Raw genomic sequence first — 13,123 nt, 5'->3', positions numbered from 1 at the left:
AATGGCAACCCTCCCCCACTGCCTATCTCATTCCTTATTTTCTTTCCACTGCACTTATCACTATCTGATATAGCATATATTTCACTCATGTGCTATTGTCTGTCTCCTTCCACTAGAACAATAGTTCTCAACCTTTCTAATGCCGCGACCCTTTAATACAGTTCCTCATGTTGCGGTGAGCCCCAACCATAAAATCATTTTCGTTGCTACTTCATAACTGTAATTTTGCTACTGTTATGAATCGTAATGTAAATATCTGTGTTTTCCGATGGTCTTAGGCGACCCTGCTAGCGGTTCTCAACTTGTGGGTCGTGACCCACAGGTTGAGAACCGCTGCTGTAGAGGCTAAGACCATCGGAAAACACAGATATTTACATTATTTATATTACGATTCATTAACAGTAGCAAAATTACAGTTATGAAGCAGCAACGAAAATAATTTTATGGTTGGGGGTCACTACAACATGAGGAACTGTATTAAAGGGTCAAGACATTAGGAAGGTTGAGAACCACTGCACTAGAATGCAATCTCCATAAAGGCTGGGATTTTGGTCCATTGGATTAGCTGCTGTATCCCTGTTGGGAACAGTCCCTGGAACATAGTAGATACTCAATAAATATTTTTTAAATGAATGAAACTACTGTTTAATTAAGACTTTCTGTCTTGTGTTTCTCCTCACGCAGAGTGGTAGTCTTATGTTTGGTTTGTTTTGTTTTTTAAGTAAGAGTTTATTTGACAGATCATTCTTTAAGCAAGAAGCCTTATATTCAGAATAAGCCATTTAAAGACTCTGCTTTTTGAAATTCTGCTGGTAGAGGCCTCCAAGATGAGGGAATATATAGTGAAACTTTAAGGGGTCTGACATCCAGTCAGAGAGAAGAGAGAGAGGCACAAGTGTGATAAAACTGATTAAAATGAAGTCAAATGAACTGAAAAGAGAATGAACCGTCTAGTGGCAAAAGGCTTTAAACAAGGAGGACAAGCATCTATTTCCTCAGCTATTCAAAGCATGCTGAAAATAGGGTATGGCTCAACTCTGGGATGACAGTTTTCATTGTTGTTTTTGAATACAGATGTTCTACATCTGCCAGCTGCTAGAGTGTGGGGCTGTCACAGTGAGACTTTCAACTTCACTGGAAAAAGCATCAAGTGTGAGATGGTCACACAGCCTGATTCGTGGGCAGCAAACAAGGCAAGGGCCTCTATGAGACTCACTCATCCACAAATTGTGACATCCCTGCAGAACAAGGACAAAGCACAGCCTACTTGTCCCTGGAAAGCATTTTTTCTTAAACAAGAGGTGAATGAGAGTAAACCACGAGGCCCAGTGTCCAAACAGTGGCAGACATTTTAAACAAAACTATACACTTTCCCCTAATGACAAAAGAAATCATAGTTTTATCATTCTTGAAAACCTCTGGCCTTTTAGTCAGAGAAGGACAAGAATTAGAGGTAATGTCTATGACCTTTTTATTTGCTCATATACTAGCCCACCCACCAACTCATCCACATGGGGTAATAAAAATAATTAGTGAATTTGTAAACTAGGGACTTCCATTCTGGTCCCAACTCAAGCAGATGCAAGTAACTTTACCTCTCTGGTGCTCAATTTCTCATGTGAACAATGAGAACTTGGGATTTTGTGATCTCTGAGATGTTTTCCAGTTATAAAATACTCTAATTCATCCCTCTATTTTTTTTAATGCCACAGCTGCAGCCTATTATTGCACATAGTGAAGTTGAAAATAACCATTCAAGGACAAACTAGAATGTGTAAATGCAAACACTCAAATCAGGAGCTTCTAGACAAAGAAGACAAATCTTAAAGACTATTTTAAAAATTTGAATTATCTAGAAGATCCAAGTCAAGTCACTAATATCCTTGACTTTCTCATCAAGGAGTTGTAGCTAAACTTTGCTAGCAATTGGTCAAGGAACATAAATATTTCACCTATTACTCCTTTAAATTACCTAAAATATGATTACTGTATATTATCTGTTAATTGGTTCAAGAAATACCCAATAGAAGATGGGGAAAGATGGATGAGGAAGAAAGTGAAGACAAGATGGGGCTGGAAGACAGAGAGACACATGGGAAAGGCATAAGGCCCATGGGTTTCAATGACGATCAAGAGATCAGAGAATGGGCCCAGACAGTGTTGCTCAGTGGTTGAGCATCAACCCATGAACCAGGAGGTCCTGGTTCAATTCCCAGTCAGGACATATGCCTGGGTTGTGGGCTTGATCCCCAGTGGGGGTCATGCAGGAGGCAGCAAATCGATGATTCTCTCTCCCTCTCTGAAATCAATAAAAACATATATTTTTAAAAAAGAATCAATAACTATTTTAAAAAAGAGATCAGAGAATGGTATAGTAATCATAAAGATTGGAGAGGTGGAACTGATCCAAGTGGCTACAGGGGCCAGGATATGGGAGTGAGCAGCTGAAGTACGGTGGAGGAGGGGCTGCCGGAGTTTAGGAGGTCAAGGAACTGAGATGCCAACATGTTTGAGATTATTCATGTGTACAGTGAAGATATTCAAGATGATGCCAAGATGTGGCACACAGAGTCTGCAAAGAATGAGAAAGTTGGTGGACAGCAAAAACAAGGAAGGGCTAACAAAAGTACCTCGAAAGGACATAAAGCTAGGTTGCAGCCACTACAGGATTAGGATTTTTTATTATTATTTTGAAACATTTTCAAACATATTGGAAAATGGTAAGAATAGTAAAATTGTTAATATTTTGTCACATATGCATTCTCTTGTATGCTCTCTCTCTCCACACACACATATCATCCATCATTTCTTCAGTCTTCTTTATTCTAGAACAAGTTCTTAGCTTTCCTTTCCTTTAATGGTACTGATATTTTCTTTCTCTTTATAATTAGTAAATAATTTGCAAGAAAACACTTTGGAACTGTGTATATATTCTATTCTCCAAAACATCCATTGATGATTTTTGCCTAAATCAATTATTTCTATGGTGGTTGCAAAATAGCAAATTTTAACTCATTTGTTCTACATTTACTAGGATTAGGATTTTTAAATGCCCTGTTTAAGGTCCATTTTTATTCAATATGGCAATGGAACAACACTTGGATTGCATAAAGCCATCTAATGCAAGTTTCCATGAGAATTTTAATCTTTGGCTGAATCACAGTTCAGGAAAATATGAAGTCTTATCTATACAATACCAAAATAATAGGCTAAATCAGTAAAATCAGGTGAACAACAGTTTACAAGCAACTGTGACACCTCTTTCATATTAATCTCTAATTTCCTAAAAGAATCATTATTGTGAAAATATCAACTTTTAAAAACTATCATATCCTTAAATACGTAAGAAATTTAGCTATGTACAAGTATAACTCTCATTTTAAATTATTAAAATATTTTCTTAGAGGAAATATTCTATTTAACAATTCAATAATGACCTTTAATCCTCACCTGGTGGGGAAAAACTTAAATGTCTTGACTGCAATTATGTTTTATGTCTCCTTTGTTATCAATTACTAATCTGACTTATAGTGCCAAATTCATTCACCCAAGGTTAAATACAATCAGCATTAAAGTTTTGTCTTTCGAAGCTGCTAAAAAGACAATGCAATACAAAGCCATAATCATATAGGAAAGGTATTCTGATTACGGGAAATCACTGGCAATTGGAGCTGAGGTATTGACCTTTCTTATACTGAGTTTAAATGCGTCTCTGTTACAGGATTTCCTAACAAATCACAGGCTCCAACTATAAAGCTGGCTTCTTTGTGAATTGTCTAGTTAGGGCTGAAGCTGGTAAATAGCATTTAAATGGGGAGATGTGACTTTACATTCTTTCAGCAGTACTTTCTACCTTCTAAAGACTCATGATTCTAGAGTGGATATCTGAATAGTCCCTGTCAGGATATCATCATTCCGAAAATGTCTAAAGCAGAGGCAGATTAATCACATAGCAAATAACAATTATGAAAAATAAGAGGATTCATTTAATTGGTGTAAAGAATTAAAAGACTGCTTAGTGTTTTTCTTTGTATGCAGGCAATAAACATGTTTGTAGTACCAATCCTATATAAATCTCAAGGCTCATATATTATCATCTCAAAAAGTGAATAATTAAGTAAAAATTTTTGAGAGGGATCATAATTTCAGATGAAGGAAAGTGATCTCCTTTTACAAAGAAAAGTACTTGTTTAAAATGATTTCCATTTGATGCCAATCAACCAGGGATTATAGTATAAAATGTGGGCTGAAACTAAAGAATTGGCAGATTTGGGATACTGATCTTAATTAAAGCCATGGGAGTAAAGTCATCCAAAGAGAGCATTAGAGTGACAAAGAGGGCCAAGAAGAATCCAGAGGAACCCCAATATTTAAAAGTTGAAAGAAAGTGGCACCCTTGCCTGGCCTGTGTAGCTCAGTTTTTGAGCATTGACCTATGAACCAGGAGGTCACGGTTCAATTCCCAGTCAGGGCACATGCCCCGACTGGGAGCTCAGTCCCCAGTGGGGGGCGTGCAGGAGGCAGCTGATCAATGGTTCTCCATCATCACTGATGTTTCTATCTCTCTCTCCTTCTTTCTTCCACTCTGAAATCAATAAAAATATATATACAATGAGTGGCCGATTATGATTTCTGAACGCATAATAATCTGGCCACTCAGTGTATATCCTATATAATAAAAGGCTAATATGAAATTGTTCCCTGGAATAGGAGTTCGACCAGCAGGCAGGCCGGCCAACCGCCCATGTCCCCTCCCCCTGGCCAGGCTGGCCGAACCCCACTCATGCATGAATTCATGCACTGGGCCTCTAATATATATAGACACACACTGAGTGGCCAGATTATTATGCATTCAGAGATCATAATAATCTGGCTGCTCAGTGTATATTTTAAAAGGACTCATAAATAGTTCAAACAGAGACATAAAAGGAAATCCAGAAGAATATTCTGGCACTGAAAGCAAGGGCCTTGAGTATGTTAAGAGGGGAGTGTGCAAGAATGCCAACTACTGCCAGGACGTCAAGCAAAATAAGTACTAAAATGCACCACTGGACTTCAAGGTCATTCAAGAACCTGTCAAAATCATTTTTCATGGGATGGGATAAAGGAAGAGGTAGGGGACAGTGGTGTGAATGCTCCCTTCAGGAGCAAACTCTTAGCAGGAGGAGAGAGGAGAGTGACTAGAGGGAACAAGAGGGCAAGGGAAGGAAAACAGTTACAAAGGGCAATTTTCAACAACTGGGAAATATGGGGCTGGGCATGGAGGGAGGGGATCTCTCAGGCAGTTCTGAATGGCTTGATTGTTAGATATTTAAACAACTAAATTAACTAGATGTTATTCCAAGAATTACAGAAGTATGTGGTGGCTATTTAGTATTTTCAAAATTTGAAGTAAAAATAGAGAACAAGTATTTTTTTAAAAGAACAATCTCCATTAGAGAAATTTTCCATTTGTTATAGCTTAAGACATCAAACTTCAAAGCGAAAAAAACTAGATAGCCTTTGTGGGCTCCTCAGCACTTAGAGAAAATGAATAAATGCATGTCTAAGTGGTCTCAAGTAAAGAAACAAAGAAAATATATCAGAGTGTTCTCAAAGTGCTCCATAAGAAAAAGCAAAAGGAAACATTATTAATTCAAAACCCATCAATATAAAATTTTAAGTGTAAACTGAAGTTCAGGAGAATGAAATTGCAATATTTAATTTCTGGTTTTTTGGTTGAATTCCAATTTTACAAGTCAGGACAGTGTATCAAAAGGAGCATGGACTGGGTGAAAAAGGTGAAGGGATTAAGAAATAAAAACAAAAGCTCATAGACACAGACAACAGTATGGCGATTACCAGAGGGAAAGGGGGGTGGGGTGTTATCGTCGGAACATTAATAAATATTAATAAAGGAAAGAAGGCAAATGGAGTCAGACACTGTAAACATGGTCACCTGGGAAGCTTTGTCAGGAAGCTACAGCTTCACACAGCATTGTTCCTCCAAGGTATTAACACCCCTCCCTTCCCCCATCTGGTACTGGATTATTGCGGGGAGAAAGGGGAATAGGCACATATGCAGTGGAAGTTGGAGTGGCTCAGGGAAGGGGCTTGCCTGTCAGTTTAGCATGGGGAACAATGGATTGGCTAGGGGGTGGACCCCATCAAAAGCATGTGAAATGTTAGAAAGTTAACTGGTTAGTTTGAAGAAGCTCCTGGTTAAAATCCCCGAAGAGTTCCCTCTGCTTTGTTCTTCTCTTGCTCTCTCTTGCTCCATGACCTGCACTCACCTGTGTGCTCGCCTGTTCTCTCTCTATAGCCACGTGTTCTTAAGCAGCCACGTGTCCCATGGCCTTGCGGACCCCACACACAATGGACTGCAGCTGGGAACACAAGCTAAGCTAGCCAGATGCTGGGCTGGACTGTGCTTTATTATGGAGCAGAGATTCTGGCCAGTGGCCTTCATTCAGGCCCTGCTGAAGGCTGGACTTCTTCCATGGTGAGACAGATGGAGATGAGACCTTGCAGGGGAACCCCCTTAATTTTACATTATCAATAAAGCTTTCCACAAAACCCCATCTTCCCATGGGGGGACTCAAGAAATTCCGTTTCCTTACAGCATCTCAAGAACTCCACTTCCACCAATAACAGGGGGAGGTAGAAAAGGGTAAAAGGGGGGTAAATGATGAAAGGAGACTTGTCTTGGGGTAGTAAGCACACAATACAATATACAGATGAGGTATTATAGAACTGTATACCTAAAACCTATTCAATTTTTTTTTTTTTTACAGAGAGGAAGAGAGAGGGATAGAGAGCTAGAAACATCGATCAGCTGCCTCCTGCACACCCCCCACTGGGGATGTGCCCGCAACCAAGGTACATGCCCTTGACCGGAATCGAACCTGGGACCTTTGAGTCCGCAGGCCGACGCTCTATCCACTGAGCCAAACCGGTCTCGGTAAAACCTATTCAATTTTATTAACCAATGTTACCCCAATACATTCAATAAATATTTTTAAAATATATATTTTATTGATTTTTATACAGAGAGGAAGGGAGAGGGATAGTCAGAAACATCGATCAGCTGCCTCCTGCACACCCCCTAGTGGGGATGTGCCCGCAACCAAGGTACATGCCTTTGACTGGAATCGAACCTGGGACCCTTCAGTCCTCAGGCCGACACTCTATCCACTGAGCCAAACCGGTTAGGGCAATACTTTTTTTTTTAAGTAGCATATTCTTTGGAATCTGACAAAGCTGGCTCCAATTCAGGTTCAGCCACCAACTAATGCATGACTCAGGATAGTTCTATAAGTCTTAGTTTCTTCATCTAGAAAGAGAGACTAACCAAATCTTCCTCCAAGAATTTTGGTGAGAAATAGAAATAATGAATGTTGTAGGCATTCAGTAAAGTATAGCCATTATTTTTCTCTTCCCTGTTGCATGTCACAAAGGGAGTGAAATAACAACAATAATGATAAAAATCAATGCTACTTCTCTACATGGAAGGAGAATAGCCCACAAGAAGGGGATAGCCTCCATTTTACATGTAGGCTACCCTTTCTCAAAAATACCATGAGCCTGGCTAGTGTGGCTCAGCTGGCTGGAGTGTCGCCCATGAACCAGGAGGTCATAGTTCGATTCCCAGTCAGGGCACATGCCAGGGTTGTGGGCTGGATCCCTAGTAGGGGGTGTGCAGGAGGCAGCCTATGGGTGTTTCTCTCTTAGCAATGTTTCTATCTCTCTCTCCCTCTCCCTTCTTCTCTCTGAAATAAATAAAAACATTTTTTTAAATGCCTTGACATTCCAAAGGCAGAGTATTGTGGTGGGGCTGAATGACCAAGAGGGGGGAAAAACACCCTTATCACTATAGAGACTGTGAGAAACAGGAAGCAAGCTCTGCTACTTACTAGCCATGTATTCTTGAGCAAATGACTTTGCCTCTCAAAGCCTCAGTTTCCTTTTCCACAAATTGAAAACTCTTCACAGATTTTAAAGATCAAATATATGTGAAAGGGCCTGGCCAACTATGAATAGTGATGGGGAAAAAATACAATGAAATTAAATCTAAAAACAAAATTAAAAAGCACTATGCAAATAAAAGCTTTGAGCGGGGGCGGATCCTCAATTTCTGGAACATGGAAAGTGCTCAGGAAAAGGTTTCCCAGGTGAGTGACCATGACCTCCTGGTTCATAGGTCGATGCTCAACCACTGAGCCACGCTGGCCGGGTGAAAAAATATTTTTAAAGAAAATGGCAAGAAATAGAAAATCTGAATAGAACTATAGAATAAGTAATCAAAAACTACCCACAAAGAAAAGCCCAGAACAAAACATATATATATATATCTATATATATATCTATATCTATATCTATATCTATATATCTATATCTATATCTATATCTATCTATATCTATCTATATATGTATACATATATACACACATACATATATAGATAGATAAGATAGATATAGATATATATAGATAGATAGATAGATAGATAGATATAGATATATATATATATAGAAAAGCCCATACCCAGATAAATTCTAACAAACATTTAAATACAAATTTTCACAAACTCTTATTAAAAAATGCAAGAAAAGGGAACACTTTCCAACTCATTTTTTGAGGCCAGTATTACCCTGATATCAAAACCAGGCAAAGATACCACATAAACCAGTATCTCTTATGAATATAGATGCAAAAATCCTAAGCAAAATATTAGCAAACCAAATCCAGCAACATATAAAAAGGATTATTATACACCATGATCAAGTGGGATTTATCCCAGGAATGCAAAGTTGGTATAACATCTAAAATTCTATTACTGTGAACCATATCACAGAATAAAAGACAAAAACTACATGACCATCTCAATACAACTGTCCCTTGGAATCTGTGGGGGATTAGTTCCAGGACCCCCAAAGATACCAAAATCTGTGGATGGACTTGTACAAGTCCCTTCTATAAAATGGCATAGTATGGGGGGGGGAGTAATAGGGGAATAAGGACACATATGTAATAAATTAATCAATAAAGAAAAATTTTTTAAATGGCATAGTATTTGCATATACGCTATGTCTGCATATAGGCTACAGCAGGGTCTGCCTACGCATCGCTTCATTCATGCAGATTCAGCATAGTGTTCAGGGCATGGCAAATTCAAGTTTTGCTTTTTAGAACTTTTGGGGATATTTTTCTTTCTAATATTTTTGATCTGGGGTAACCCACAGATATGGATGGCCAACTACACATGCACAATTCAACTAGGAGAGAGCACAGCATTTGAAACCAAAAGGAAAACATCTCACACTAACTAGTATGGAAAACTCTTCATCTTAAACTCTCCATACTAAGACTGAGTGAACTTCCAAAACCAAGATGTGGAAGAGAAATTGGGGAGGTTATCTATACCTAAATAACAAAGGAATGGAATTTAAGAGCACATTATTCACATAATTGTCCCAGCTTGCTTGTTTTTATTTTAATTTCTTTGTAAAGACTATGTTTCTTAGACACTCGAGTTTCAATTAGATTCTAGTAGCTATGAGAAAGAACCTCGGTACAAAATAAAGAAAATATTAAGTTTCTAATTATATGGGAATAGTAGGGGGCATGTCAACTATTTAGAAACAACACCCTTTTGGAGAAGCAGATGATCTAGCATTTGCCAAATTCTACCTAGAATATTCTAAAAACATGAGGCAAATCTCATAAAGTTCTGTGTTGAATAGCTATAAAAATAATCTGATCACTGAGTTATAAAACCTAATAAAGATTCAATGATGTTACCAATTGTTACATAGATATGAATATAGCTATTTATAAGCATACTGAATAAACAGATATAGGTTTACAGAGACTTTCTTGTTCCCTGCCACTGAGTTTTAAATTGAGATTTTATATTGGTACATTTCCAACTGAAATCAAATCAAATATAAAATATCTCTTAGATAATACTTTATGGTACATCAGAAATTCAAAGCTACATCTTCCTACCAGTAGTTTCTGATGTTATCCCAATATTTAACCTCTGGTTCAAGTGATGATGCCTTGTGCAAAATCACACAGAGCAGGCAGCTCCAGAACCAACTATGTACATAAATGAGAAAGGAGGACAGGTAATTGGCACACTTTTCATTAGGAAGACACATTCCTAGCACTCACTTTTTGCAGATTTCCTGATTTTAATTGATGAACTACCACAACCCATGTCTTCTAGATGGTGTAAAATAGCTTCAACTTCTTATTTCCAGATGGTGAAGAGGTGTGAGAAACCACTCCTTAGCTGACACTTCAGTCACAGACCCTGATGGGGAATACACAGGAGGGAGGGGAAGGAAGAAGGATGTTAACAACTAGGTATCTAAGGACTGACTGCTCAGCAGGATTCATTTTATGCTTCTTCTCAACTGCCGTTTGTCATGTGATGTGGAAAGTGACCAGACATAATCTAATCCTGGTTTATTTTCCACAGCACAGCAGCAGCAACCGAGCAGCTATAGGTTGCTTTTCTGCTACACATAAATTTTATTTTCCTCATGTCTCAGTCAGATTAAGGTCTGCAGAAAATAAAACATTAAAAACGAAAAGAAAAAATGGCAATGTAAGAGCGTACAATTTTCTAATTGACATAGGGAATAAGATATGAAAGATCTGACATTATTGAACAGTTTGGGTTTGCAGCTCAAATAATTAAACCTATCTGGGCTTTGAAAAACACAAATTGGAGGACTATGAGACAAAAACAAGATATTTAAATGCCAAAATCCAAATCAAAATGAGTTCTTTGACAATATTTCGCAGAATCAGTCAGAGCACTTGTTTATAAAAAGGAGGTTCAAGGTCTGCCCGCCCCCCGCACCCCCCAATGAAGGCATCAGAATCTGTCCAAGTGCCCTTTTTAAACAAGCTCTCCCAGTGTTTTTGAGACTCTTCCAAGTCAACCTTCCGGTAGCTCACCAGCCCCTCTGACAAGTTAGATGAAACTGCTAAAGGGATTTTCCACAATCACTCCCTGGGAATTTCTGACAAAATTCCTTTCCTCATTGCTTTTTTGGGGGGTGATATTTCTGAAGGGGGCCAAGAGTTTTGCTTTTGGTGACAGCGATCTTTAAGCAGGGATATTAAGAGAAACTAAAGACTCAGAAAGAAGCTTTGACCTTCCCCCTTTCCTGCTTAAGAGATTCAGATAAGAAAAAAAAAACCGGCTTCAGGATGAGAACCTTAGTACTGGACAGGAGGACTCCAAGCAGGTACCTGTTCACTAGACCACCCTGTGTCTCATTGTTTCTGGGTTGCCTAGCAAAACTATGTTCCTCTCTTCCTCAACTACCTGTAAATTGCCTACTCCCTTTGAAATCTCAGGCCCCCTCTTTCTTCTTTGTTTAAAAATGACCTATATACCCAATTTTACTTCACTGTCTTTGGAATTTCCATGCTTATGTGAATCCCCCGTGAGCATGTATTAAAATTTAATTTTCTTCTGTTGATTTGATTATTGGCCCATGTAGAAGAACCTAGAAGGTGGGAGGAAAATCATTATTTTTTTAGCTGCCACATTTCCTTTATTTTTTGATTCTCCAAACTAACCTGATCTAATATATTTGCATTTCTTGATAGAAACAAAGAGAACTGACTAGGGACCCTATAGGCATGTTTATTTTTCCACTAGCACTACATTAAAAGCTTCAGAATTTCAACTCCACTGAAGAAAAGGGAAAATATAAAAATGAGCAAAATATTTGAATTATAGAAATATTTTTTTAAAATAATAACCGTAATAAACAGATATTCTAATCAGAACTAGGCCTGATTCTTTTACATGTTGAATCAATTAACCCTCTTAAATTTGGTATTATTTACAAATCAATAGGGATTTCTTTTCTATCTTTTGTTATTGTTGTTCATCTTCACCTGAGGATATTTTTTCCATTGATTTTTTTTTTAGAGAGAATGGAAGGGAGGGGAAGAGGCAGAGAGAGAGAAGCATCAATGTGAGAGAGACACATAGACTGGTAGTCTCCTGCACATGCCCCAACCAGGGCCGGAGGATTGAGTTTGCAACCAACATATGATTCCCTTGAATGGAATCAAACCCGGGACCTTTCGGTCTGCAGACTGACACTTTACTGAGCAAAACCGGCTCGGGCTATATCTTCGGTAAATGTTAACAAGGTCAGCTCCAAGAGCACAACAACCCTTGTGACATTCCACTCCAAAACATTTTCCAAGGTTACCGCAGATCCATTACATTCACATCCTCATATTTGTGCACTTAGGTGGTACATTTATCCATCATACCTATCAACTTATGTATTTATGAGAGGTCCTTGGAAATTTTTTTTAATCCTCACCAGAAGACATTTTTCCCATTGATTTTTAGAGAGTGGAAAGAGAGGGACAAGGGAAGGAGAGAGGGAGAAAGGGAGATGGAAAGAGAAAGAGAGAAAGACGAGAGAGCGAGAGAGAGAGAGAGAGAGAGAGAGAGAGAGAGAGAGAGAGAGAGAGAGAGAAATATCGATGTGAGAGAGACACATGGACTGGTTGCCTCCCGCACGCACCCCTACAGGGGCCGGGAACCTGCAAACAAGGTACGTGCCCTTGACTGGGAATCAAACCAGGGACCCTTTGATCCATGGGCCAACACTCCAACCACTGAGCCAAACCAGCCAGGGTGGTCCTTGGAAATTTTGCTAAATATTTTAATGAAATTAAGATATGTACTTTGACACCTTGACATTCCAAGCTATCTCAAATCAGAAGAAGAAAAAGAAGAGGAGGAGGAAGAGAAGGACAAGGGAGGGTGGAAAGGCAGGGAGAGGGGAAGAAAGGAAAGAAATCAGTTTGGAATGATTTTTAATAATAAAATCATAGATGTGTAAAGGTGGGAGAGACCTTTAAAATTACCTAGAACTGACAGAAAGTACAAGGAAGTTAAGCAACTTGCATAATTATTATATAGACAAAAATGGTTATCAAACTTCGTTGCATTTTAGTTATCACCTGGGGAGCTTTGAAAACTCCCATTGATCAGACAGCACCTTATTAAATCAGAATCTCTGGGGGCTTCAAAAACTGGTGCCTGTGTCCCCTTGGGTGGAGTTGGGCATCTGGATTTTTTAAAGCTCCCCAGAT

General features: G+C 38.7%; 1 protein-coding gene across 1 annotated transcript in view; it reads right to left on the bottom strand.

The window, feature by feature from the left end:
* PPEF1 (protein phosphatase with EF-hand domain 1) overlaps positions 1-10,286 on the bottom strand; it is an 84,723-nt gene extending 74,437 nt beyond the window's left edge. The window contains exon 1 of the mRNA XM_028129684.2: positions 10,154-10,286. Coding sequence (XP_027985485.1) covers positions 10,154-10,199 — 46 coding nt within the window. The 5' untranslated portion in view covers positions 10,200-10,286. The remainder of the gene's footprint in view (positions 1-10,153) is intronic.
* Positions 10,287-13,123: the final 2,837 nt, after the last annotated feature.

This window comes from Eptesicus fuscus, chromosome 1, assembly GCF_027574615.1.
Source record: "Eptesicus fuscus isolate TK198812 chromosome 1, DD_ASM_mEF_20220401, whole genome shotgun sequence".
NCBI lineage: Eukaryota > Metazoa > Chordata > Mammalia > Chiroptera > Vespertilionidae > Eptesicus > Eptesicus fuscus.
This window is presented reverse-complemented; position numbering and strand designations above follow the sequence as displayed.